Below are 27,104 nucleotides of genomic sequence, written 5' to 3' on the forward strand. Positions count from 1 at the left end.
AGGCTCCCATTAATCACTTATTGGAGATCCAGAATACCCCGGTGAGAGCCAACATACATGTTTTGCTTGGTAATGCGTGAGCTGATTTGAACAAATATTGCCAATGTGGCCGCTATCTTATTCTTTATTGCTGGGCTCGATGTCCTTTGACAAGCACGTTCAGGTAGCCTGCCTGAGGAGTGCCTGAGCAGATTGAGAAATGCCACAGAAATGCTTTATGGAGCAGGCGCCCGCGCTGTGCCCCCCTTTAATATAAATTGATTTATTGAATCAAGCGCAGAAGCCCTGCTACAGAAACCTCGGGCTATATTCTCTGGAGAACCACCTAATAAAACAGCCCCAACTGACACTCCTCATTAGCTTTTCCACCGATCCCAAGGCAGTATTTAAAGTGACAGTGTCCCTCTTTTCGGCCTGAATTTATCTGCTGGCTAATGCCTGTGGGTCTAATTAGCTTAGCATTATTAGTCTTATTCAGATAAGCTGCATTTCCTAACAGCTTGATTCCAACTTGTAAAAACTAATTGGAAGTCTACAAACCCTGTGCCGTAACCTGCTTGATTGCGCCTTTTAGCCAAATTCATGTAATTTACAAAAAGTCATCCTTCCCCCCCCCCCCTTTTTTTTAATTGAGCTTTTTTGTCAAGAGAAATTTTCTGTGCTGCTTCTGTTGAAAACCTGGCTGTATTGTTGTGTTTGAGACCTCAGCCGTATCCTTTGTACAATCGCCAGGGAGAGATCAAATTTTAATTTCATAATTACTTCACAAGAAAGCAGTCTTTTCCCCAGTCATGCCTGGTATTAATTTCCTCCCAGCAACTTACATTTTCATAATTTAATGATTATGGGCCACCTTTGCAGCACTGGGCCTTTCTGGAGAAGAGAGAGATGGGATATCGTTTTTGCAGCAGAAAACGTAATCTACCGCCACTTGCCTTGCTTTTTGTGTCTTTGCTCTTGTCTCTCATTGCGAGGTAGCCAGGAGCGGGATGGGATGTGCCTCTTCGGTGCACGCAACCAGAGCAGCTTGCTGGGTTGTGCCTGGGTGTCTGGGGCACAGCTCTGCGATGATGAATGGCTGTTTGCAATGTGCATGTTATGCATCTTTTCAAGATTTGCAGCCCTCGCTGCAGGAGCAGCGGGAGGTGAGAGCTGACCTGCTGTGTACAGCACGTCTCCTGACAGTGACGAATGGCTCTGTTTTCCCCAAGTGCACACATGCCACAGGAGCTGAGCCAGTGTCTTCAGGGCAGGAGAAAGTAGAAACAAGAAAGTAATAGTGCTGCGACAAAAGAGAAAACCTAAGTCTGGGGTAAAGCTCTTTGTAAATGGCCTCTCTGGGGCCAAGTGAGCACGACAGGAGTGAGGTTGGTCTGAGTCATGTCCTGCAGTAGCATCTCCTTCTGGAAGCAGTGTGTCTAAGGCCTGTCCCTGCATCTCTGCTCGGGCGTTGCCTAGGCACAAGATCAGGTGCTGCATATGCAAGGGCAAACAAAAGGCTCCCAATCTCTTTTATCAGAGAGAAACTAAACTGAAATGAGGTAATCTTCAATCTGAAAACCCAAGCAAAACCAACTCTTCCTCCTGGTAAGGTGAAGTCTCTTCCCCTGCTCCTGCTTTCTCTGGCTTTCCCAGCTGCACAGATTTGACACAACCTCGTCTGGGTCCCCAGGAAATCGTCTTTCTTTCCATTGCCACCCAGGATTGACTTATGGCTCTGCTCCTGGCTGAGAGGAGGCCCCTTGCTCCTCGGAGGAGTTTCCAGCACTGCTGTGGGATGGTGAGGTCTCTGCTTGCTGTGTCTCCCTGCCTGCCCCATCCTACACTACAGCGATCTTTCCCAGAAGAGTTTGCTTCGTGATTCCTCCTTAACAGCAATCTCCTTTCCTTCCAGAGGATCCCAGCTAGCAAGTGTGGAGCAGGCACTGCGAGGTCAACAAGCAGTCTTTCTCCCATCTGCCTCACCACATCCTTTTAACAAGAAGTACAGCAGAACGTGAATTTACAAACGGTTTTTCTGTCCATCACAGTACATTAAGCCCATAGGGTGTTAATAGCCCACTTCCCTTACCCCTCTATCTCCAGAGAAAATGCTGACAAACCTTCCTGTTTGTCTTTTAAAAGTAGAAGAGATGAAGTAAATTTTAAGAAGCACTCAAGACAGCAAATTCACTGGGGAAAAAAAAAGACTTGGCCTGGTGAGACTGTTGCAGAACATGGATCCACTTGATGTGCAGCTGCAGTATCTGCACACAGTTTCTGTCACTCAGTAGTGGAAGCTCAACCGGTCACAAGCAGTGAATGAAAGTGCTCACAGTACATTTGCTCTGTCCCTCCCAGCCTCCTGAGCACAAAAGCAGCAAGGGAGAGTGCTTATAAATACCTTCAGTTAATTTTTTTACCTGATTTGTCCTTTTTTTGGGCAAGGACCTCTATAGATCCTTGGCCACCCTCTCCCCGACTTTTCCTCCACCACTTTCTTCTAATGCTCCATTAGAGGTGAATGGACTAAAAAATGGGCCACACTCCGGGAAGTGCCTGAGAGAAGATGCTGGTGCTTGAATCTTTAAAATAGTCTGGCCAAGATGGATAGTTTGTTTTGCTTAGGAATTACTTCCATAGGAATGAGTACGTGGTGCTGGGGGATACATCCTCTCCAAAGTCCAGACTGTCTTAGGACTGTACACAACAGGGAAGGCTCCCTGGAGGTCCAGATCTCACGTACCAGTCTGATTTGACCAAGCCAGAGATCATATGTGTGTACAAGTCATGCTGAGATACTGTAATTTTTTTTTTTTTTATAATTTGCAGATTGGTAGACAGAACTGGGATTTGCAAAAAGAAGCATTATACAGTTTCAGATTCAGAAGAAGGGGTTTCTGAATTTTCTGGGAAAAACGTGTGTTTTAAAACTTGTATGTTTTCCTCTTTACCTGAAAGAAACCCTGTGAGAGTATCTTGGTTTAGAGTAGATCTTTCCCTAAAAACTGTTTTGTGCATATGTGCACATGCATCAGTCGTCTTTAATTGATTTGGGTTTGCCATCATCTTTTCTCTTAACAAACATTACTATAGTTTGTGTGCTTTTATTATCTTTGTTTATTGTAGTTTTGCCTCATTAAACTATATGTCAGATGAGTAATAGGGGAAAGATACTGAGGCACTGGAACATTAAAGCTAACCTACCTAGAGGGTACTTAGTATCAGACAGTGCTGTCTGGATTTAGAGATCCTGACTCTGCAGAAGCACCTATGTGTAAGGACATTTTTAAAAAATTATGGCTGGATCGAGACATAAATTGCATAATTTCCAGTGGCTCTGTGCCTAACCTGTGCTACACATCTTTTCTTCTTGGTAGTAAGCACACACTTACACTGGTTTGATGCCTGTAGTTCAATAGACAGTACAGATAAACAGTTCCTTTTCGGTTGGTGATTTTAAGCTCTGTTATCCAAAGGGCTGGCTCCAATCCACTGATTCCTTGTGTGGGAGAGGGAAAAAAAAAAAACCAAACAGTTTCTATCAAGTTTTGTGTTGCTCAAGATTAAAATCTGGTTTTCTATTAGTATGACCAAAGAAAGTTGAGCTTGGGGGAAGGGAGGCTAGTTGGTTACCTGCGGTAGTTTTGTTGTGGGGATTTTTTGGGGGGAGGTGGAGGGTGTTTGGGGATGGTTCTGGGTTTGGTTGGGTTTTGGTTTTGGTTTTTGTTTGTTTGTTTTTTTTTTTTAACAGAGTGGTAGCAAAGCAGTGCTAGAAATACACCGAATCCACAAACCTGTCTCAAAGGAGAGCCTTCATCCTTGTACTTAGTATGAACTAGGACACTTCTGAAGCCATAGTGCTTTTTCTTGCTTCCTTGCCACAAGCAGGTTTTGCTCTATGCTTCAAGCTAAAGCCCTTTGATGATTTTTTTTTGCTTTTCCTTAGGTTTAATTCTCAGTTTACTATGAGGTCTCACTAGCAGAGATGTGAAATACGGACAAACTTTCTAAAGCCAAGTGCTATGGAAAAGCAGAGCACAGAGTCTGGATTCCCCTGTTGTTCACAGAACTGAGCCTTCCAGGTCAGGGTAGATTGTGTTTTCGTGACCATCTGTTGTGCCTGGGGATGCCAACACAATACTTTTCATGACCAGTAACCTTACATAGTTTGCTGTAAAAGAAAATATAATGTGGATTTTGGTTTTGGTCATCAACAACTTCTACTCTTACATGAATTTCTACGTGCTTTCAAAAGGCCAATTTTAAGAACAAATTATATGGCAGGAGAATGCATAACACATGTAAGAAATTATCTAGGATTTTGGCTCTGAAATCTCTATTTGGGAGCTGACCAGTTTTTCAAGTTCTGACCCAGCAATATGCAGGTTACTTTGCTAATCTTTTATTTAAAGAGTGCCTAAAGCACTGCTAATGACCTCAGCACTGTAGGAGACTTCTTTCGTAGATTGTCTTGTGCATTTAGCAGCTTCTAGTGACTTTTTCACTATGTATTTAGAGCAGATTCCAGTTAGCATATGAGTAACATCATGTCAGTCCTAGTTCTTTCTTTCTGACATCTCTTTTGGCTCCTGGTGCGATTTGGCCCGGTTTTCCAAAATGTTGATCCTGAGTCCAAATGTAACTTTGTGGGTGGTACATATGTCAAGCCCTAGTTCAGTATTTTTGGACAGCAGTAGCATTTCATAATTCTTTGGAAATGAAAAGAAGAAACGAAGTTAACTGAAAAAATGCAGCTAGATCTAGCTGGGCATAAGCTCGCCTTTTCTACTCCCCCCTCTGCCGCCCTGTTTTTCCATTTGGAAAAATAGAGGTTTACGTGGCAGAAGCACTTGACAGGATTTAGGCTCATTGAGAGCAGCAAGCAATAGCATAGCATTGTCTTTATAACCTGTCTTGTCATGCCCTGGTGGCCACTGAGACCTCCTGGGATGCAGACAAGGAAGATGGGGAGAGTGGAAGGTTGCAACCCTGTGTTTCTGTTTGTTAAAACAGCGAGCTAGGCTGAATTACGTAGATGGCTGAATAAGGCCATGTTGGCACTAAAAAAGCTAAACAACCCCCTCAGGTTCTCTGTCTGTGTTTGATATACCTACTGCCATATTATATCTTTATATACAGCGCACTCTAAACAGCACACGAAGGTATAAATGCAACTTTATTACATAAAATCAAGTGAAATAGTCCAGAAGGTTGTAGCCTGTGTGAAATAAACACACGTACAAAGTACAGGAGGTTTCACAGGGCATAAATCAAAATGAACTTCATAGCTTCCTTCCTTCCTTCTCCCCAGTGCAGTTGCTGAGCTGCTAGCTGAAAAGCTGTCCTTCATCCTTCTCTTGCAGCAAACCACACGCTCATATATTATTAATTCTGTTTCGCTAGTAATGCAGGACATATGTACTTTTCTAGACTGTCTCAGGTTGCTTTTCAGTGTGTCTGTGCCAGCTCCACTGCTGTGGTTGCAGTTCTGAGCATTGTTTTTCAAGCGCTGATAATTTTTCAGGCAACGGCAACATCAACAGAAAAAGCGTGTTTGAGATGAGTCTTGACACCCAAGTTCTGAGCCCAAGAGGTGATTTGCTGTGAGAAACCACAAAACAAATCACTGTAGCCTTCTGGGCCTCCCTCGCTTAGTCACATAGCTTCAGGAGGTCATAGGCTAGCCAGCTGCCCTTCCTAATCTGCTGATGAAACACGTTAGCTTCAGCCCTTGTAACACAGCCCCTTCCAGCATCCTTACACTGTTGTATCACAGTTGAAGGCCCTGGGGACAATGGTCCTTATGGTGGTTCCATAAAAGATGCTGGACTCGGCAGTCGGGACCATTCTTTTCAAGGACACTGGCCTAAATTATGCCTTTTTCACCCCTTCTTTTTTTTCCTTCTTACTAAAGCGCTGTCAGTGTGAGGTGCTATGCAGGAGAATGTAAGGAAGGAGAGGGGAGAGGGAAGAAAACTCGGTCCCTGTTTTTGGCTACTTACAGGACAGTGTAAAGTAAGGGCTTTGGTCTTAAGTATTTGTAGTTATCTTGCAGATAATACAGTTTGTGGGTAAAGAATGGGTTTAGTTTTTCCTTTTAAAAGGTTGCAAATAGGTAAGTCACATCAACTTAGTCTTGTTTGCTATTTGTAACAAATATGTACAACAACTTGAAAATCCAATAGGAATGGTTGTCTTGTCGGGCTTGTGGTTTGATTAGTCATTTGACTCTGATGTCCAACATGGACTCAGCTGATACCTTTTCTTGGTGTCAGAGAACAACTGGCTCTATGCAAGGAATAGGAAAGAGGTCAGACTTCTCCTCGAGGAGGTTTCGCCAGGGCTTCCAGCACTGTAGGTCCAGCCGGAAGCTTTGGGACATGTTCACGAGTGGTCAGGGATGGTAAAATTCTTCCTCCACATTCAAATCAGGATATCCATGTTGGTGAGTGAGGCGGAGACATTAGCTATTCCCTGATGGAAATAAAGGAAGGAACAAGAGCAAAGTCCATGACTGACTCATCCTTCCCAACAAAATGCTATTCCGGGATTTAAACATCAGGGAAGTATTATCATGCTGGCTACTTGTAGTGATTTGTGCCTCTTTGTTTGGTTTAAGAGCTAATCTGTTTGCCCTCCCCAGTACAAAATGCCATTTAAATGCCTTCACTGTATTGTCTCTTATAGAGATGCCCAAGTATCATGGTTATGTACTCAAGATATTCTTGACTACGTGGTCTCCCATGAAGCACCCACTGTGTTTTGCAAACCTCACCTGGTTCCGTTTTGGGATTTCACACGTAGTAATGTTTTGTAGTACAAGAGCGGAGTCCTCCAGTACTGTCTCTTCTATGCATTTTGGTTGCTTTTCCTTTTTTCTTCACCCTCCCCTCACCCCCAAACCCTAATATGGGCCCTACCTGTGTTTACTGGGAAATGTAAAGGTGGGATTTAAATGTCTGTACTACTCTCTTTTAAGTCTGAGGCTTGCCTAGGTGATGCAGCATGTATAGCTGTGTAATACAACACCATTTATTGATCCCAGGTCTATGCCATATTTCGGTGAAGCAGGGGGCAGTTCAATAACAATATAGGATTTCACCCTTAATTTTTAATTTCCTGCTGGTTTGTGTCACAGCCTTAACATTGCTTAAACCTGATCGAATGCGACTCCCCCAGAGCTCAAGCAGCCAGCTCAGCTGGAGAGCTACGCAGCAGGGGTTGGCAGTGGCTGGCAGGGGACCCACCATCACGCCTTCCCTCCTCCCGCTCATCCTTTCCACTTTGGCAGGGAGCGCTGACTTGCATGCTCAGGGGATGATTTTGGTATCACCCCAAGGCCTTTGGGCAGAGGTGGGCCGGGAGGGAAGGACAACATGCAGGGAAAGGCTGGGAAGGCACAATTTTGTGGTATGAAGGGAAGCACGTCCCTCTGGGGCGACGTACTTTAACCAAAGAGACTCCCAACACCTCAGCTCGAGCATGTGTTATACAAACCACAGGACTCTGCAGCTTATGAGAATGACAGCTGTCTATTTTTTTTTTTTTTTTTTTATTTCTCACTGGCAAAATTGTTCACCTTCTCACCTCATCAGTGTCAACAGCTGGATGTGTAAAAGGTAGAGTACGCAGGCATGTGGTAGACAGAATCAGAGCATGAGCATTTACGTCTCTTGTCTCTTGGCCATGGGAAAGCTGCCGTGAAACGTGAAATCTCTGACAACCTTGACTGTTGCAGTCAAGGTCAAATGAGCACTAAATATCTTTCTAAGACTCTTCAGCACGTGAAGCTTGTCTTGGTTTAAGCAGTCCTGAAAGGTGAGAACAGGATCGGAGAGCTGTTTCACACTTTGACTGTGTACACGTCCTGTCATTGCTCACCATTTCACGTTAACAGTGTGAATCTAGTCATTGGTTAGCTTCTTGGTGGGTTTGGGGTTTTTTTGTTGTTTGTTTGATTGGGGTTTTTTTAATGACACTGTATTATAGTATAACTGCTGCCATCGCCAACAATATCTTAGCTGATTAGGATGTTATTCCAGTCCGCCTCTTTTTCCTTGCAAGCAACAAGACCAGCTTGGCATGTTAGGTATTTCCTCATGTTCACTTTTCCTTTTGGTGAAATAGATAATTCTTTAGGGAAAATCTTGCCACAGAAAAAGAAATTTATATCTTCGTTCAAAGACAGAGTCCCTAGGAAAAATAATAATTTTTTTAATTTTTTTTTTTTTAAAATCACAGCTGCTTGTTTCAGGGCAGTGGGTCACTAATTGAGTGCAAGCTTTATAAATGTTGTTTGTCCTCCACCCACAGGGCATACAAAACCATTGAGGAAGATGACCTGAAGTTTCCCCTTATATATGGAGAAGGCAAGAAGGTGGGCACATTTGCTTTCCTCAGACCAAAGGAAGAAGGAATTCTGTGCTGCTTACCACTCGGTTTAGCCTGTGGCAGTCCAGTGTTTTCTACTCAGTATCTCTTTATTTTATCGTTTTGACAGCTTGAAAGAATATCTTGGTTCTGTCATAAATCAGTCTCATGTCTGGGGGGCGGCAGGGAGAGCTCAACATACTAAAAAGCATTTTTATAGCAAATATAGTCATTTGCTGTTCAGTTTGCTTTTGTTTTTCTTTCATTGTAAGTATGCTACGATGAGCCCGTCTTAAATAATTGAATTAAAATGTTCCTGGTTTCATTGTAAAATATAACTAGGCTGGATGAAGATAGCAAAATACCTCATGTTTGCTGAAAACAAAGCAGGAGGATATTTAATAGTGCTCTGAGATGCAAAACTAATTTAGGAAGGAGAGGGATCAGGGCAGGATTTGGAAAGTATAACACCCCTTAACCTTATCTTCTTCAGCTAGTGTACGTGAACTCACTGTTGAATTTTTCTGTTCTTCTTGAAAGAGAGAAACAAACCGTTTCGTTTGGGGGTACGTTGTTTCCAGCTCTGTGATTAAGAACAGTGAGATCATTAGTGCTGATCCCAGCGAGCTTAGCTGGATGCAGCAATAGGATCAATATAAGGACGCAGTGGTGTCAGTTTGCCGATATTGGTATGCTTGCTGTGTTTCTAAATAGTGCTCCCCTGCTGCATTAGGTTCTTATCTCAATGCAAAAATACACGCTTTTCAAAATTAGTCCAAGTTTTGAAAGTTCAGACCTGCAGCTTATCTCTGAATTCGGTTAGGTTTATAATTATTTGCAAAATGTTTCATGCACATCTTTTTAATTTACTTTCTTACTGCCTTATGGAGCCAGGGGTTAGTGAGGCAAAATACTTTTGAGTCAGTTGCTCGCTGTTGTTGATGCTGTGAGCTCTCTTGTTTAGCTGCAGCAGCTTCTGAACTAGAGTTTGGGGGAAGTGATACGCAGACAGCAGAGAGCAAGGTTCCCCGTGAGGCTGTCTGCCTGGTCAGTCTTTGGAGAAGAGTTAATGAAGACGAGCCCAGCACCTCTTGGGAGACAGCTCATGTCGCAAAGGAGGGTGCTTGGGGAAGAAAGTGGTAGACCTGAGGTGACAGCAGACCTGCCCTAGACTGGCTCTCCACGGAGGAGAGCGCTGTGGTCAGTGCCACTGTCACCTGTGTGTTCAGCAATTTAAGGTGGTCTTTGGCACTTTTCCTTTGTGGAGGGAATATACGGCAATATGTCAACAGGAAGAGGCTGCAGGTTTCTTAGGTGAGTAATTAGGCTCCTCATCCTTTTTATAAAACCTGTTTACTAACAGTATAATTTGCTGAAGGAATGCTCTCATAGACTGACGTGGGACAGTGAGGCAACTGGGTTAGGTTTCCATAGTCCCAGTCCCTTACAGATGGTCGCAGTCTAAGATGGGTGTATGCAGACTGGGACGTGGATGAATACAAAGCTTGGAATAATAAGGGAAATGGAGATGACATGAGTGTGAAATGCTTTGAAGTTGCTTAGCTGTGTTAAATCTAGAGTTTCTGGGAGAGAAAAGGGAATTCATCCGTAACTGTAGCAGTTACGGAGTAGGAACGTTATCTCTTTCCTGTTGACACAGTGCATGTAACAAGATTTGATCCCATTGCTTTTCTTTATTTCCAGGCTCGGGTTATGGCAACAATTGGAGTGACCCGAGGACTGGGAGACCATGACCTGAAAGTACACGACTCCAATATATACATCAAACCTTTCCTGTCATCATCTCCCGAGGTAAAACAGCCAAGGTTCAACTATCTGATTTGTGGGAGAGAAACAAATATACTTAGTATGCTTATTTGTCCTTCCCAAATTGTCCATTCTGATTGTGGTCCAATCCAGGTAACATGCTGCACTTCCCAAAGGTGCAGCATGTTAGTAACATCCAGATAGTAGGAACGTTGTAAGTTCCCCAGCTGTGTGCCCTGGCTCTGGTTGCTCCACATCCCTGGCAGAGCATTGATGCTTTCTTGCTCCCTGATCTGCAGTTATCCTGTAGCCTCGCCATTCAGTGTGACAGACACCCATCTCTCCCCACCTTCATGTGCTCCAGCTCCCCTTGAGGCCTAGATCATGCTGCCTTCACAGAAGCTGATGTAAATCTGTGTTCTCCGGAAGGGAGCACTGGATGTCTTCCATGTAGTATCCTGCATTACACAGAGGATACCAGATCAACTCTTAAGCAGGAAAATGCCACGAACGATTGGAAGAGTGCTTTATGCTTCCATCTGTCTGCCCCTTCACCTCCAGTTCTTAATTCCTTATGATGGTTTTGTGCAAACACCAAATGAATGGTAGGAATGGCAGTGTGCATTCCCGAATGGTGGCATAACGAGGGGATTATGCAGTATTTGTGTTAGGGATAGTTTTAAATGCCTCCATCATTTTGACTTGCCTTGCCACAAACAATTCCAGTTTTTGACCACCAGAGACATTGCAGTGAAGGATATCAAGCCTTCCAAAGGGATTTGAATGTATTTGTTAACAAGAAACATGCAAACCTTGGTTTTTTTTCCCTCTGTAACTGCATTCCTGTTCTTACGTCAAGGAACAGATGACACATATTTTTCGTAAAATATTAAACAAGGGCAAACCATCTGATGACAGCACAAAAAGAGGAGGCTTTGCTTCCATAGCCCAAATGCTGAGAGCTGTCCACTGTCAACTGGCTTGCTGGACTTTTAACCATACCCAGTATTTGACCTTGAATTTATTGCTTGCTACAGCAGTGCGAGAGAATGAAAATACACAAATGACATAATACTGCTAGGAAGGAATCAAATTATTAAATTAACCTTGCTTAGAACATCTTTGAGAGTTTAAAAATAAAAATTAAAAAAGCGCTGAGAGATTCTGGCCCTGAAGAAAAGGGGGAGATCTACAGACGGCCCCTTCTTCGTGTTTCCTTGCTGTCAATCCAGTGCCTTCCCTCTCTCCCCTTTGAGTGTGTGGTATCCCTCACTTGGGACCTGCTCTTGTTCTCCTCCGCCAGGCAGGCAGCAGCTCTGCCCTCATCACTGTGATGGATTTGTTTAGTGCCAGCAAAATGATGCAATTCTACCTATTATTTATTTTTCTTTCTGGCATGCTGAGACCCAGTGTTTCTGGGATATGTAATGGCTGCAGCACAGTATCTCAGCAGTATCATCTCTGCCAATTGCTGCTGCAGTATTTGTCTGTGTGTATAAACCGAAGCTTCTCATGGGCTTTTCTGATTTGTGTGGAGTGTGTCTGTACGTGTTTAAGTTCTGGAATATGACATCCAGTTCATATGCTATCCACGTTTCAGGATCTCTTAACTGCTTCGCAAAAGGGAAGCAAAATTGGCTTTGTTTCCACGTTCCTTTCACAGCTAAATTCAGCAGAAATGTACGAGGGCAGGAGGAGGAAAGACAGAGCACCAGCCACCTCAATTTAGAGATACTGGCAAAAAAAGCCCTGAATTTTATTAGGAAGTAACATATGCTCCAGCTTGCTTTCCACTGCACCACCTTCTCTTAATCATCTCGTCCTTTTCTTCCGAGAGAGAGCCCCAGTGCTTTATCTCCTCGTGTTTTTCCCTGACTTGTTCTGTCCATACGTGGACAGTGTACCTTGCACAGAAATCAGCATTAAGAAATGTCTTTATGCTGCCATCTGGGAAGCTTGGCACTTGGAAGTAAAGGCAGTGGCGTCAAGCAGCAGTCATATTTGGCCCTTGTGCAACATTGGATTTCGAATTGTTTATATAGAGGTAGGGAAGCACAATGTCTGGTTTCCAGACCTGGAAAAGGGGAGGCACAGGAAATTAAGGCACACAGTGAGTCGTGACAGAGGGAGGATCCAAGCCCTCTGGCTTCTGTTTCTGCTGTAATTACAGCATCCTTTCCCAAGTTGGGGGCAACGTGGTGAGTTTTCAGAACATTTTACTTCTACCGTGACAAAGCTCTGGTATGCTATGTCCACTAAAATTTAGCTGAAGGAAAGGTAAGCATCCCTGAGACTATATCCAGAAATAGGCATATAAAAGTAATTTGAGGGTGGTGTGAAATGATACTTTGATAGAGTGCCAGGCTATGGGAGGAGAAGTCATGTAGCCAAGACTGACAAATGTAATCAGGATTCAGTGGCTCAGCTGTTACGAGACCAGATTTGGAGGACTTCTGCAGGTTGGTGAGCTCTAGAGAATTGAGCCTTTTGTAATGAACCGGAGTAGCACAAAGCAGGCAAGCCATGGCTGAGGCTCTCTGGCATGGAATTAAATATTTATTTTTCATAATGGAACAGTTCATTTGAAAGCTTTCAGCAGGAAATTCTGCTTTCTAAAGCTCAGCAAGAGCCACCTCATTGCAGCTGAAAAGCAGAATTTCATCCTGAAATTTTTCGAGCAGCAGCTTAGCCATTTGGTGGGGAGAGGTGTGGCTCTGACGGCAGCGTTTGGGCCTTGCCAGCGATGAACCCGAAGCCAGCCACCACAGCAAATGATAAGAAGGTAACGAAGGAGAATTCTTCTCGTTCCATTATGTTAGTAAAATCTTTCTGACAACTCCACAACTATGTGAAAGGAGACCGTTTTAGATTCACATCTGCCTTCTGGAGAAATCTTTAGGAATTACACCGTTGAAAGGAACAAGCAAGGCAAATACTTAGAGAAGTACAGTGTGATCAGAGGGAGTCAAGGTGGTTTCAAGAAGCAAACAGCACACTTCAGTGGCTTGAATTCCTTCAGGGTTATGTCTACCAGAGAATTAAAAAAATAATAATAAATGCAGTAGATGGTCTTGCATGAGCACTTTGATTTCTCAGAAAACGGTTGAGAAACTGTTTTGCATCACAGGTTATTAATATAAAAGATATGAAGCTACAGACTAAGTGGAAAGTTGGCACAGTCTACTGGAAATTGGCTAAAGGGCAGGAAACAAAGGGTGGCAGTAAAAAGCTAAAAGGAGATTAATTGGTGAGTGCTGCAGGGAGCAGTGTTGGGACCCGCTTTTTATTATTTACATATAAATTACTTGGAGGGTGGTATTGAAAGATCTCATCGTTTGCCAGCAAAGCTGCACTGGGTAACACTGTGCATAAAAAGGGACGATACAATTAAGAAAGGGTTTAATTTATTGAAGTAGCCGAGTTGATCAGTAGTGCAGGCGAGTGAATGTGGGCTGTTGTTTGGCTCGAATTCCCCCGGGGCCGGCTGCTGAGGAGCACCTCAGGTGGCTGCAGGCTTGCATGTCACTCTGTTGTGAATGGTTTTTGAGCCGCAGGGACTCGCGTTGGCTGCCTCTTAAAAACAAACCTGGCAAACAAGCCACAGCACCTTCGCAGAGCTGCTGTGGTCCTTTTCGGCAGCCAAATGCAGGTTTTGTCCGGTGGGTAGATCCATTTGAAATGTAAATATAAAACCAGCCCACCTGTTTGTTCGTTGCTTGCCCAGAGCATTTTTCTCAGCGCTCTTGACTGCATATGGGTGAGCAATATGAGAAACAAATATCTGGGTTGAAGAAAGGGGTTATGTGACAAACTGCATAACGCACGTTCAGAAGCATGTCATGTGTGACTACAGGCTCTATCTGCTGTTACCTATCAGCAGAGATCTGTAAGTACCAGTCAGGATAAAATATAGTGTGACCCAGTGCTTATTGTCATGGATGTCTGTGCTACCGAGGTTCTGGTGCTCCTTCCTTATGGTTGGCTTTTTACATTTTCTGGTTACTAAAGTCAGGTTTAGCTAGTTAACAGGTCAGCTACTCTACATCAAGTCAGACATTAGTGGGTGGTAGAAGTATGGTGACCAAACTGGGCTCCTTTGAGGGCTGCCTTGGTGCTCCAGAGAGTTGTTAGAGTGAGAAAACTTGCCAGGGCAGCAGAGAAGGGGCTGGTAGGCTGGGGGGAGTTGGTGACAGGGCTCTTGGGACAGCACGGGAGGCAGAGGACAGAGCACAGGTAGCCCAAGGCATTTGGGGCAGAGGTCACGAGTTCTGTGGGGCACTATCAGGATTGATGTCTGGCTGCAGAAGCAACGAGTCATGAGGGAAAGATTGAAGATTTGGGGTGGAATTGCTAGGAAATTTGTCAAGGGTGCAGCACCAGTTAAGGAAACCTCTGCACTGCCAGCTGGTGTCTGGCCAACCGTCATCTGCACTAGCAGGGCTATGCAATACTGTTTTGCAGTGTGTGCAGCTTTGTGCAAACTTATGTCACAGACAGAACATCGCTTAAACCTCACTGTTGTTTAGTTTCCTGAAATACAGCCACCGGAAGGAGGCAGTCATTGGGAAGGTTGGCTCTGAAATTTAAAAAAAAAAAAAAAAAAAAAAAAGTAGTAATTTCCATTGCAGTCAATGAGCTGCTTTTGGTCACAAAAGATTTACAGGGTTGCGGCGTTGCTTGCTGTTGCAGGCACTTAGGTAACTCCCTGGATCTCTATCTCTCCTCATCTTTTCGAAACTCTGGCATATCACACTCCCTCGCCTTTTCTGTACAGTGCGTGTGGAGTATGGTATGGGGTGCTGCACAACGTGGGGGTGTGCGGAGTGGATGTTCAGTGAGCCTTGCTGGTCTGAGCATCCATTACACGTGCCTTGTTGGTGCTGCCCAACCTGTGTGCCTCCAGGAGCTCTGCTGTCACGCTGTTCTGTGTCCGGCTGAAGGCATGTGTCGCTACTGCGAGAGACCCTCATTGACCCACGTAAGAACTAGAACAAAGGTGCTTGCAGAAAAGTGAAGGGTTAGGAGCTGGCTTGTTTCTGCGCCTGGGCAAGGTGATCTGTGAGTGTAACCGGAACCTATGATAGACTGGACAGCTCTAAATTAGTTCATTTTTCTTAGCAAAAATGGGGCACCTACAGCTGTATTTTAGAAATCCGAGGAAAGACAGAAAGAAAGAGCTTAAGAAAAAATTAAGTGTTATGTGGACATGGCTGCCGTAATGTGTTTCTGCTGTGGTAACTGGAAGGCAGACAAAGCTGCGTTTCAGTGAACATTTTGTTGCATGTCCAACTGGTCCTTGTATACAAGAATCTTACCTGAAGTTGCTCCAAGTTTGCCTCCTGTAACCTTGGCACTCTCTTCTTCTTAGCCTGGGTACCAGACTAGCATCCCTTATTGCCCACCCCACTGCCCTTCTCTGCACCTCTTCTGACATCTAGTTCCTTCTCGATAGCACCCCTTTCTGTAGGTGCTCAGTTCACAAAGCTTTTGCTTTTAGGAAGTAACTACCTTATTCCCGGATTACCCATAAAATCAGTGATTGCTTTTTTTTTTTCTTTTCCCCCAAAACTAAACATGTTCTTGGTAAAATGATCTATTCTTGGTGTTGCTCTAGCATTGTGCTACGCTAAGGATTTGGACCTTTCAACGTGTGGATTGGCTGCAGGTAGCTTTGACAAGTTTCTTATCTGCCCCAGTGCTGCTCCCCAGTCAGACAAGATTGTTCATTTCAGGAGGATTCAAATCAGTGATGCATGGTCTTGGTTTCCTGCCTTCTCCCCCACCAACGCTGCAAAAAAGGCTCTTGTGGTGTCATGTGTACTTTGCCTGGGTGGGAGAGCCAAGGTAGATGTGTTTTTCCTAGCGCTGACATTCGAAGCTTGGTTAGTCCTACGAGGGGCTTGCTGCTGAGTGCATCCCTGAGCATTAACCCTGATGCTCTCTCAAATATTTGCCCGTACCCAAGAGATCTGATCAGAACACGTGGTGCTTATTGATGGCTGTGTTGGCCAACTTACCCCCCCACACCCCAGTGATTTCCGAGTTGAAACTCTGGGCTGTTAGAGGCTGAACTAAATTTTGGGGAATAGGGACTATGACAGCTACTGGTTTCTGTGCAGTGGGCTTGAGATGAGACCTGTGCTGCATATAGGGATCTTTTCTATAACAATATTCCCACTCAGTCTGAATAAGGAGATATGCTCTAATGAAGAGGATATCTTGCCTTGACTTTAATCCTCTCCAAAGTCCTTATTCAGCTGCTACCTTAGATAATGAAGTGAAGGTTACATTTTACAAATGACCTTCTCGTGCTTTTGAGTGAAAGGCGAACAAGTAAGAATTAGCAGTCAGGTCTCGGTGATGTTTTTTTTTTTTTTCCTCCAGTGCTGGTTGCAGTCCCATAAAATCATAATTACATTAAAAGGTCCAGCATTTTATGTGCATTGCCTGCTCCATGGCTCCTAAGGGGAGAATGCACCAGGAGAGAGAATAAAACAGCTCATATTTTCTAGTTATGCCAAATGCTTGTTCCGACAAATTTCCCGACTGTCGCTGCTGTTAGTGGAGCCCAAGGCCGGAGCAGGGTGCGTGACGAGGTGCACCGTTTCCAAACTTCAGTACAGATGATCGTTTCCTCCTGTCTGCCTTGCCAAGGTTGTCATACTTCTTTCAAACTGTGGTTCTTGCTGTGGTAATTAAAGTGCTCCGCGACTGCTTCGTAACGGCTCCCCGTTGCAACCTGGAAATTGCAGGCGGTTTGTCAGCTGGATTACAGTGTGTGCTGGAAGGAGAGTTACACCCAACTAAAGGCTCGGTTTAAAACACTTGTCATGACCTTTCCTTGTATTCTGGCTCAGCTGATGGTCTCCTGCCCCCCCCCCCCCCTCCCCCAGCCCCCCGTGTCTGCCCCATCCGCTCCCGGCTTTCCCCAGCCTTGTCGGGAAGAGGACGGTGGAAGTTGTTTTAAAGGCAGGGTGTTAAGGAGGTGCCATCAGCAGTGGGCAGCCTGACTGTGGCTGCAGACTGACGAGGCGAAGCCAGTGGGCATTTTAATAGTGTGGATAAGCTTGGGAGTTCACTTTTGTGCAGATCTTGAATCGGTCTCTACCTATTGAACTCCTTACAGATACGCATAACTGAGCAGGTAAACAGTTTTTCTCTGTTTCATGGAACTACTCACTTGCTCAGGCGTAATTCTTGAGTGCAGCAGCTGCCTCAGGTGTAGAAAAGTGAATGCGATGCCTTCTGCCATGCAGGCATTTCCAAACGTGCAATTTATCTGGCAGAGTTAAATGGATCTGGACAAATAGTGAAAACAATTATTTGTGAATATTTTATTAGAAAATATCAAAAATTCATCAAATAAATTATTCAGCTTCCATATGACTAGTCCTGCCAATGATAGGGAAGAGCCTGACATGCTGAAACCAGGCTGCCAGGCAGGGGAGGCTTCAAGCGCTGCTGGCAGCGGGCGGCACGGTGCTTTACAGCCTGGCTTAGGAACGCTTGCATCCATCTCGGCTGGGGTCAGCACTTGAGCCGTGCTGGGCCAGGGCAGGAGGGGTTGCTGTCTTGAGGGCTAAATTGGAGACAGACCCCAGCAGTGCTGCGGGAGAGGTATTTCAGTGCCCTGGCCAAACCTGCTAACTCACAGCCACACTCAGCAATGTTTCACAAACAGGTCTGACAGTCTCCTCCTTCATGGATGTCTCTTGGGTTTTTTTGTTTTAGGTGAGAGTCTATGACCTCCTGCAGTATGAGCATGGGCCAGATGATGTTCTGATCCTAGCTACTGATGGACTCTGGGATGTGCTGTTAAATGAAGAAGTGGCAGAAGCAGTCACTAACTTTCTACCGAACTGTGACCCCGATGATCCCCACAGGTTCGTGCTCATCACTGATTTTCTAGCTTCTCCGCAGAAGAGCACTTTCTGGTAGCATATTTTTGTAGAAAGTATGATATGAATAACATTCAGTAAATATGCAATATTTACAAGAAGACATTTTTGTAAGTTGGATGGAGACTCTACAGCAAATGTGGGGGTTTGGGGCTGGGGGGGGGTGTCTGTTATAACTCAGAATTGCCTACCTTCAAAGGAATAGTTGTGGGATCACGGTATCTTGGCAAGGGATCCATTTTGTTTGCTGTATGAGGTCCTGTGGAAACTGTAGGAGGCTGAGGTCTTAGAATAACATGGCCACAGGTCTCTGTCTCCAGCAGTCACAGGTTTCTACTTAACTCTCCTCTGGATAGTCCCTTAACACTAAAGATTGTTTCTCACTAGGACTTCATCAGCATCTCTCTCTCTCTCTTTCTCTGTATGTATGTATAATACTGCACGGTATGGTTCCCACTCATTTCTGGTCATGCTGCGACCTTTAAACCCACCTTCAGTAGGGGATGCTCAGTGCTACCAGCTGCAGGACAGGTGTGGTGACAAAATAAGTGGAAAGCCTGACTCCATTTAGTTGGATTCTGTTTCATTTCACAATTTTATCCTACCTCATCCTCTTCATTTTCCTGTCTTTATACCTCTTACTTGATCAGTTTCTGTCTTTAAAACATACCATCAAGCAAACAAACAAGTTCCCAAACAACTTGCTAGAGCGCTGTCTGCCTTGAGTGAGTCTATCAGTCTGTCTGCTGCCAAGTTCAGTGTCGCCATGAATTAAAACATCACGCTAGAGACCAGAAGTCTCTCACTTGTAAAAGGGAGGACTGTGAAAGTGGAAAGAGCTTTATCCTTCCCTAGCGACTGTTAAGGAAAGGAAGCGTGTGTTGCTCCTGAATTCAGGACTGGCCGTCGCTGTCTTCTGCCCTCACCCTGGGCTGAGAGTGAGGAAAAGAGCTTTTACGCATCCCCAGTTGGCCAGAGGAAGGCAGAGCTTCAGAAATAAGCTCCGGGATGTCTCGGCAGCCAAGTGAAAACACATGGGACGGTGCGAGAGCTCAAGTTACAGCTGTTTAGATGTGGCAACTCTTGAGCACATGGGGAAACCCATCTCAAAATGCTTGGTGTTTCTCATATTTCTAAGTGGTCATCTTCACAGTCAGCCCTGTTCTCCGTCAGAAAACAAGGAAGATAACTGGGTATGGACACCCTGACAGCCGCTTGGGTTTTAAGGCGAGACCAGCTCCAAAGTAACTTGTGAGCAGCATTTTCTTGCCCTGACACTTACAAATCTAGAATGCAAAAAGAGGTTTTGCTGCAAGCACTCAGTCGTCAGGAGAATGGATGATTAGCATGAAGCTGCAACTGCAATATTTTGACCTTCCCCACCTCCTTGCACCGAAGAGGAGATGTGGTATGAATGACAGCCAGGGCTGGGTACTTCAGCAGAACATGGAAGTGTCTCTGCCCTCTCTCTGGGAGGAGATCAGGCAGGATTAGCAAGGGGCAATTCCAGGGCATCTGGCACTGTGCTATGCATATATGCCATTAATTTAAGGTAGGAGATGACCCACCCGATCTACTTTCAGTTATTCCCTAGCACCATTCAGAAGTGCTAGGGAGCTTTTGCTCTCGTCTCTGCACCCCTGAGTCTCCTCTTGCAAAGGCACCTGGTAAAGTGTAATACCTCTGCCCCACTCTGTCTCCATTCGCATCTAGTAATTGGGAAAGGGTGGCTCTTCCTACCGTCCTCGCTGGTCCTGTCTGTTGTGAATACAGTCTGGGTGTATTGCATCTGTCTTGTTCCTTTTGGTCTTTCCAAAGCTGGTGATGGCCACCACGTTTGCTGCAGTAGGAATGGGAATTCTTTGTTCAATCTTTTGACTTGTTAGGTGAGTAATTTTTCATCCATTATAAAACACTCATAGAAATCAGAGACACTAAAGGAAAAAAAGAGATTTTCTTTGTTTCATTTAGATTTGTTTGTGCTGTTCTAGCCCCAGTAATTGTGGGGGATTAGTCCCTGTTTGTGCCAGCGTGAGTACAACACACTCCAGAATTGGGCCTGCTGTATTATGAGTTAGAACAAACACATTTATTAGTGTTTGACCTACTGGTCTATGAATGGACATCTGAATTGAAAATTAATTTGTTCTTTTGAGTAACTTTGTGCCAGGTCATTTAGAGGCTTACAAATAGCGGTGGCAAGACATTTCTCATGCCAGCTTGCAAAAGGTAATTAGAGCAGTTCCTCATATAGTTTACAATGATATTTCTGAAAATTACCTTTGTGGAATTGCTCTTGCTGCTTGGTTGTAAAGAATATTTAAAGGATTTAAAGTACTGTGTGAGAGGTTTTACGTAATTACTTCACAGTGGTCCAAATGAGGTATAACTAATGAATTTACAATGGCATAGCAGCTCAGACTGTGGAGCTGCGTTCATTCCTCTCGCCAGTCAGTGACAGGAAAATCTTGTTTGCTTTATTATCAGTGTTACGTTTAAAGAAAATGTTATCCCACAAAATGTCAGATTCTGTGATGGGTGTAGTGACATAGTCTGTGGTGAGGTGATCAGCTGGAAATATGAAATCTCCAGGGATGTAGAAAACTTGTCAGAACATCAGAGAATTGCCCCCTGGGTTTGGTAATGCTGTGGTCTTCTGGAGAACCTACCTGTGGAGCAGACTCTGGATCCGCCTGACCCAGTAGCCTACTTATTCCCTGACAACAGCATATTTTATAAAAAAAAAAAAAAAAGCTAGGGAAGAAGATTTTGGAGCTGCAGAGTACTTATCTGTTCCGTAATTAGCTCTTTGAGGGAACAATATCCCTCCCATTTGAATTAGAAGTCATTTTATAGGCTCATGGGTAAGAGTTTACAGCCCTCAGCAACGCTCTTGGGACTCTCTCCTGCTAATATTTACTGTTAGAACTGTGTGTGTTTGTTACCCACAGAAAAACATCTTTGAATCCTGTCAAACATAGCATGTGCCTGGGCATCTCCGAGTACAGGGAGAGCAAAGTCCTCGGGTCTGTCTTCACCCAGACATGCAGACCCAGCCTCAGGGGATTTGGGCAGCGGGTGATGGGCACAGACTTGATTAGAGAACAGTTCCTCCGTGAGGGCTGCGATGGAGTGAAAAAGCTGGGGTGGAACTGGATTTCTTAGCCAGCTCATTTCTTGTGGGTATTGTGGCAGACAAGAGCATGAAGGGGACCCTGAGTGAAGAACAGGTGGTAGCGACACAGTGCTGCTTTCCATACATCATCTCTCTGAAAAGGTATGAAGATAGAGAAGCGTGACTCTTGCCCATTTCCTTCAGCTGCACTTATGCAGGTTTACCCACTGACCTTGGGAATCTTTTCTTTCTCATCCTCCCTCCTGTCCTTTCTTGTTCCCTCTCACTCTCTCTCTCACACTACCTAGAGATTTATGAGGATGCTGGGGAGTTCCTCCACCTCTGCTGGGTGTGAGAAGATAAGAAGCTGCTCAGACAGCAGCACATTTCCCCCACTGTCACCATTTCTCCTGCAGTGCTTTCACTGATCAATACTGAAAGCTTCAGCAGAAGAAAAAAAAAATATGTATTTATTCTTAAAACACAAAAGTTGTATTCCAGCGAGGCTGTTCATTAGGAGGAAGTGGATACTTTTAAACTACTTCAGCAGTTCTCTAATGCTGTCTCGACAGCTGAATCCCAAGTTCACAGCGCTGGAGAATAAAGCATTCGGTAATGGACTGCTGCTGCTATTCATCTCCAGGTACAAGAGACTCACCCTATCTCCTGTAGTGCCAAGTTGAACAGCATTGCTTCAGTTCAGCTTTACATGAGGAGAGGAATATGTTACCTTGCTGCTGCCTTCACCTGTTCCTTTTCCTTTTCTTCGATGTGCTGGTTTTCTTGTGTATTCCACAGTCTGTCTATGAGAGAATTTCTGGTTTATTAAAATTCCTTTTTTTTTTATCTTGCCCTCTCCAAACATTAAGCAGCAAAAGCTTTACACAATCAAGAGCAATACTCATTCCTTTGTACTCTTTAGATGTGGGGAGCCCTTGTTAATTAGAAAAAGGAGGAAAGCAAAGTTTTCGCACGGAATGATGGGTGTTTTCTTCTCTTAAATTCTGACAATGGCTGAGAAATCCTTGGAAAAGATGTTCTAGCCAAAATCCACTCAGCATCAGACATGCTGTGAATAAATATTCCAGTTTCTCGCTTGCCACGTGGAGTCCTTTTGTTCCTTAGCCCTGCATCTGATTTGGGGATTTGGGAACTGGGGAGTGCAAGTATGTATGTTTGGGTTTTTTCCCCTTAGAAAATACAATTTCATGTTGCAGTAGGACAGTACAGGCAGTGCTTCTTGTTACATCCTGCCACTATAGCTCGAGGTCGTTGGTACAGACTTATCTCGGAACATGCGGACAGCATGCACGTGTGTGTGCAAGCGTGTGTGTTAGAGTTCATGCCTTGGGCCCTTCTTTTACTGCTAAAAGTAAAACTTGTCAAAACTAGTGAGGGCTGGAAATTTTATCACTCAGTACCATTAGGAGTGGGGGGTGCATTGCTTCTGTACAACATTACTTGGGTTTAACATCAAATGTTTCAGGTAGTCAAATCTTGGTTCATTTGCATTGAAGAAATCTTTCTAGTAGAGCAAATAAATCTATTCCTGGTTCAAAGGAGTCATTGGAGTTTAAGGCACCAAAATTGTAGAAACAGAACATAATGGGTCTTTTCCTTCTTTTATCCCCAGAGAGTGAATAAAGTCTCTGCTGATAGAAATTACCATTTAATAATGCATTCTCTGGTGAAAATTTCTGTGGTTAGAACAGTCCTGGATACTCAATAAAACTGCACACACACACCCCCCCTGCCCCGCTTCTGATCAATGGAGATACTGTTCTTTCCCATTTCTCAGATGGGATCTAGGCAGATCGTTTCTGGCCAAGAATCCTCCCTAGAAAAGGGGGTCTTGAAATGCAAACCCTTCTTGTCCTTCCTGGCTTCTGGAAACTACAGAGGTATGCTTTGCTTCTGGTGGCCTGTGTGTTTGGCTTCATAGAGCCCCGCATCATCTTGGAGGTTGATACTTATGCTTTAAGTAAAACACAGGCAGGCACAATATTGAAGTGGTTTTTTCTTGTCAGTCTTTTAACTGTTCGATTAATTTTTAATTACCAAATCATAGAAAAGCTTGCCTCCACCCAACCAAATTCAAAATATCTCAGCCAGGTGTTGGACTGATGAAGAAAACCACGTGACAGTAGCTGTTCACCCATAATGAGATTTCTTTCAGAGGAAACTTCTAAGTGAGTACACAGATGTGTTGATCTAGTAACAGCAGCTAAAATGGTAAGGGAGAACATGTCGGAGCACATGATGGAGCACTGTCTATGCACCACCTTTTGGACTCTGACACCCTTCTGCCCCCAAGCAGCATCTGTTATTTTTTCAGGACAGAAAATAACTCCCATAAATCCAGTGCTGCTCAGCCCTGCACAGGCTGGGAGTTTTGAAGCAACATGAAACTTGCTTCATTAAGCACTTAACAACTCACATTCACACGGTTTTCATCGAACTCATAAATGTGAAAGAACTGTGGGACTCTCTTAATCTGGCTGTATTAACTGTAAGTTTCCTTTTCCAGTTTCAGAATAAAAGAGATTTAAAAATCATTCCTACAGTCAAGGAAAACAGATAAGTTAGTCTACTTGGTTTAAAGTGTAATTTGGATTTTATTTTTAGTGCTCTATTACTTGTTTTCAAATGACTGACTTTGTTATAGTTTGTCTCTGAAATAGTCGAGCGATGTTTACCTTCAGGTGTGTCAGTGAACAAGGGTGTAGTTTTCAACAGCAAGTAGGGTTATTTGGGGTCCTCAATTTTTCAGACTCCTCCTAGAAAGCTGATTTGTTAAGGCAAGCGTGTTAATATTTTTCTGAAAACTGGTGAAGCTGGGCACCCAAAGTGACCAGTGACTTTTTGATCGATTGGTGCCTGTCAAATACCTTTAGATTCTGATGCAGGAGCCGTCACTGAACTGGAAGGGGTTGCTCTGTGGGTATGCCGTGGTTTGCGTTTCTCCTGCCTGCTTCTAAAACACTGGGAAGCTTGTCCTGGTAGCTCACAACAGTAAATCTGGCAGGCTGTGAAAACCCACTTTCCTCCCGAAGACGAGCACTCCCTGGCTGTATTCTGCCTTTTCCACAGGTACACGCTGGCGGCGCAGGACCTGGTGATGCGAGCCAGGGGAGTGCTGAAGGACCGGGGCTGGCGAATATCCAACGACAGGCTGGGCTCTGGAGACGACATCTCTGTCTACGTCATCCCTTTAATACACGGGAACAAACAGTCGTGAAAGTAGCATCAAGAGTGGTTGTAGGATGGGGATCTTTTTGGGAAGGGCCTGTAAGAGACAATATGTTTTTGGTGATCTGACCAGGACACTTCCAATTGATGTAATCTATTCAAAACTAATGCTGGAGGGGTATTTTTCTGCCCGAAAGGTAGGGCTCTGCACATATACTGTATATGATTAAAGATAACCCTTAAGATTACAGTTTCCCTATAGAAATGGTTTTGGTGCTTAACAGGAATGGGATTTAAATGCTGCTAGCATATTATCGATTCTGTTGTCCCTCCAGGTGGGGAATTAATTTTTTTCTCAGTTTACCATGTAGCTTGGAAGAGCCATTTCAGTTGTGGGAGTAGAAGTGGGTATCAGAAGCCAAGGAGGCTCCTGAAATATACCACCAAATATTCAGAAGGTCACTTGGGTCACATCTCATTTAAAAATACCTATATATACATATATGAGACTCAAGAGTTTTCTTCTTTCAGAAAGTTGCATTCATGACTTACCTATGGACAACTTGAAACTTGTGTAATCCTTCGAACCCCCATTTTCCTCTCCTGTCTCTTCTTCAGTAGAGTATACTCCTGTATCTTAGTAAGAAAACTGAAATTGTTTTCAGTGTGACTATGCCTGTTTACTGCAGCTAAAACAGCCACCTGCAAAATTGTCCAGGAGAAAAATAGGTCGCAGTCCTGTATGGCAAGATTTATTCTGGTGTGAGAAGTTATCTGTCAAGATTCCCTGTTGTGTGTATACCATGATTATACAGAGCACGCAAACTCAGCTTTATGTGGTGTTTACCTGGAGGCCATGGTTTCTTTGGGATCAGAGATTTTCATTCATTGAATGGTTCTGCCTGCTTTATCCTGTTGAAAGGATCCCTGATCATACAGCTTTTGCATCAGTTGGGATTCAGTAAATTTATTTGGGTTCCTGAATGTATTTTCAGTTGGATTCCTACTTGAAGTGGTGGTATTGTTCTCGTTATCAATTTGGATACCCAGATAGTGATCCATTTAAAAGTCATTTCACTTCTTCCTGCCTCACTTATTATTCAGCATACCTTTGCCTGCTTGACTTGGTGATCAGAAAGTGACAGCTCGTAACTTTCTGTCCTCTTGGTATTGAGGACTGTAATCAAGGATCAAAAGATCACTGTGATAGATACAAGCCCTTGGCTAGTTTCAGCAGCTTTTTTCTTAGCAGTGATGAATCAATTTAAATAAAGAAAATCTGAGTAAAACATTATCAGAGTGAAAGCAATAGTCCAAGGGGAAACAAGCAAGCAAATCTGCAGCTTAACCTGGCTGCCTGTTCTTCAAGCCAGTAGCTCTCTTACTTCATTGGCAGGAGTTGAAGAAAAACAAAATCAGAAGGTTCTAGCATATAGGCGGGTATATTGGCTGGGGAGCCAAGTTCAACCTAATTTGCCCCCAGATCACATTCTTTTGGAGCTGCTCATCTGGTTTGTACTTCTTGGATAGCCAAAAGACAGGGAGCTGACATAATTGTAGGGCACTGACTAGGCAGCTCACAAATGCTGTGTCCTTTCCGAAGGAGAAAGAGGATGCTGTGCCCTTTGCAGACTTTCTCCTGAACAGGCGTGGCCTAGAGCTTGCCAGTTTTGTAATTTATAATGTGCTATGTAAACACCACGCAGCGCGTGTGCGGTATAGCTGCCCAGATGCTTTATTTGATTGCATCCGGAAGTACATGTGCAACAGTCTCAGTGGATTTAAACTACCCTTGCTCTAGATCTCTAGACCCAGTAGGAGTTTCAGGTTGAGCGCAGGCAACGCAGAGTGTGTAACGGCTCAAACATGCAGCAAACTGCATGATTTTAGCCTGAAAACTGTTCCGTGCATTCCCCAGTGCCCGCATGTGATAAAGCTGTGCAGAACACGGATGTTTTATATTCTAGAGCTTCAGCATAAATCAATGGCATATCTGATTATGTGTTGTCATGCTTTATCTATTCTTTCCCTTTTTTTTTTTTTTTCCCTTTACCTCTTTTTATATGTGCAGCTGGGTGAAAAGAGAGGTTTGGAGTCTAGAATATTTTTCACATGGCCCCTCATAAGTTTCAAAGTTTAAGCAAGAGATCTTCTCTTGCACTTTTTTTTTTTTGGCCTAATAAACGTGTAAACATGCTTTTCATGCTCTGTGTAACTCCTGTTGTCTCTTCGCAAATGCAGTTGTGTAGTTCTCTAGCAGTTCAGATCCTCTTTCACAAAGAAACTAATGCTGGCAATTCTGGCGGAGTAGTCTGAACAGCAAAGCAGCTGGTGCTTGCTGGTACCAGCTACAAGCCTGAGTCAAACATTTCAGTGCTCATGCGTTGTTAGTCTTTGTTATTTGGTAACATGGTGTCAACACACATACCAGTCATTATAAAACCACTGAGTACAATGTGGTGGAAATAAATTTCCAGCGTAGCATTTGCCAAAGTTTAAAAGTGAAACTTCAAGGCAATGGAAAATGCACCTTTTCATTCAGGGGTGTTTTTAAATGTACCCCTGGAGAGAGGGGTTAGCAGAGCGCATGACTTGGTGGGAGCAAACTGGCTGGTGACTTCTCAGAGCAAAATCTCGTGGGCGCTGGTATGGCTTTGTGAGTCAGCCTCCACTATGTTTGTTGTTCATCTGACATATTGCCGTCAGTCAGCCTGCTTCTCTGCAGCGACTGGGCCCAGGTCGAGTTGTGTCAGCTATCAGCCCCTCTCCTGGAAAGGGCAGAA

At 44.1% G+C, this 27,104-nt stretch overlaps 1 protein-coding gene across 1 annotated transcript in view; it reads left to right on the plus strand.

Annotated features, from left to right (window-relative positions):
- The window catches only part of PPM1H (protein phosphatase, Mg2+/Mn2+ dependent 1H), a 134,540-nt gene extending 108,016 nt beyond the window's left edge, over window positions 1–26,524 (plus strand). The window contains exons 7-10 of the mRNA XM_050910442.1: window positions 8,296–8,359; window positions 10,057–10,164; window positions 17,851–18,002; window positions 24,223–26,524. Of these exons, the coding sequence (XP_050766399.1) occupies window positions 8,296–8,359; window positions 10,057–10,164; window positions 17,851–18,002; window positions 24,223–24,370 (472 nt within the window). The 3' untranslated portion in view covers window positions 24,371–26,524. The remainder of the gene's footprint in view (window positions 1–8,295; window positions 8,360–10,056; window positions 10,165–17,850; window positions 18,003–24,222) is intronic.
- The last annotated feature ends 580 nt before the right edge of the window (window positions 26,525–27,104 follow it).

The sequence above is a fragment of the Gymnogyps californianus genome, chromosome 1, assembly GCF_018139145.2.
Source record: "Gymnogyps californianus isolate 813 chromosome 1, ASM1813914v2, whole genome shotgun sequence".
In the NCBI taxonomy this organism is placed as follows: domain Eukaryota; kingdom Metazoa; phylum Chordata; class Aves; order Accipitriformes; family Cathartidae; genus Gymnogyps; species Gymnogyps californianus.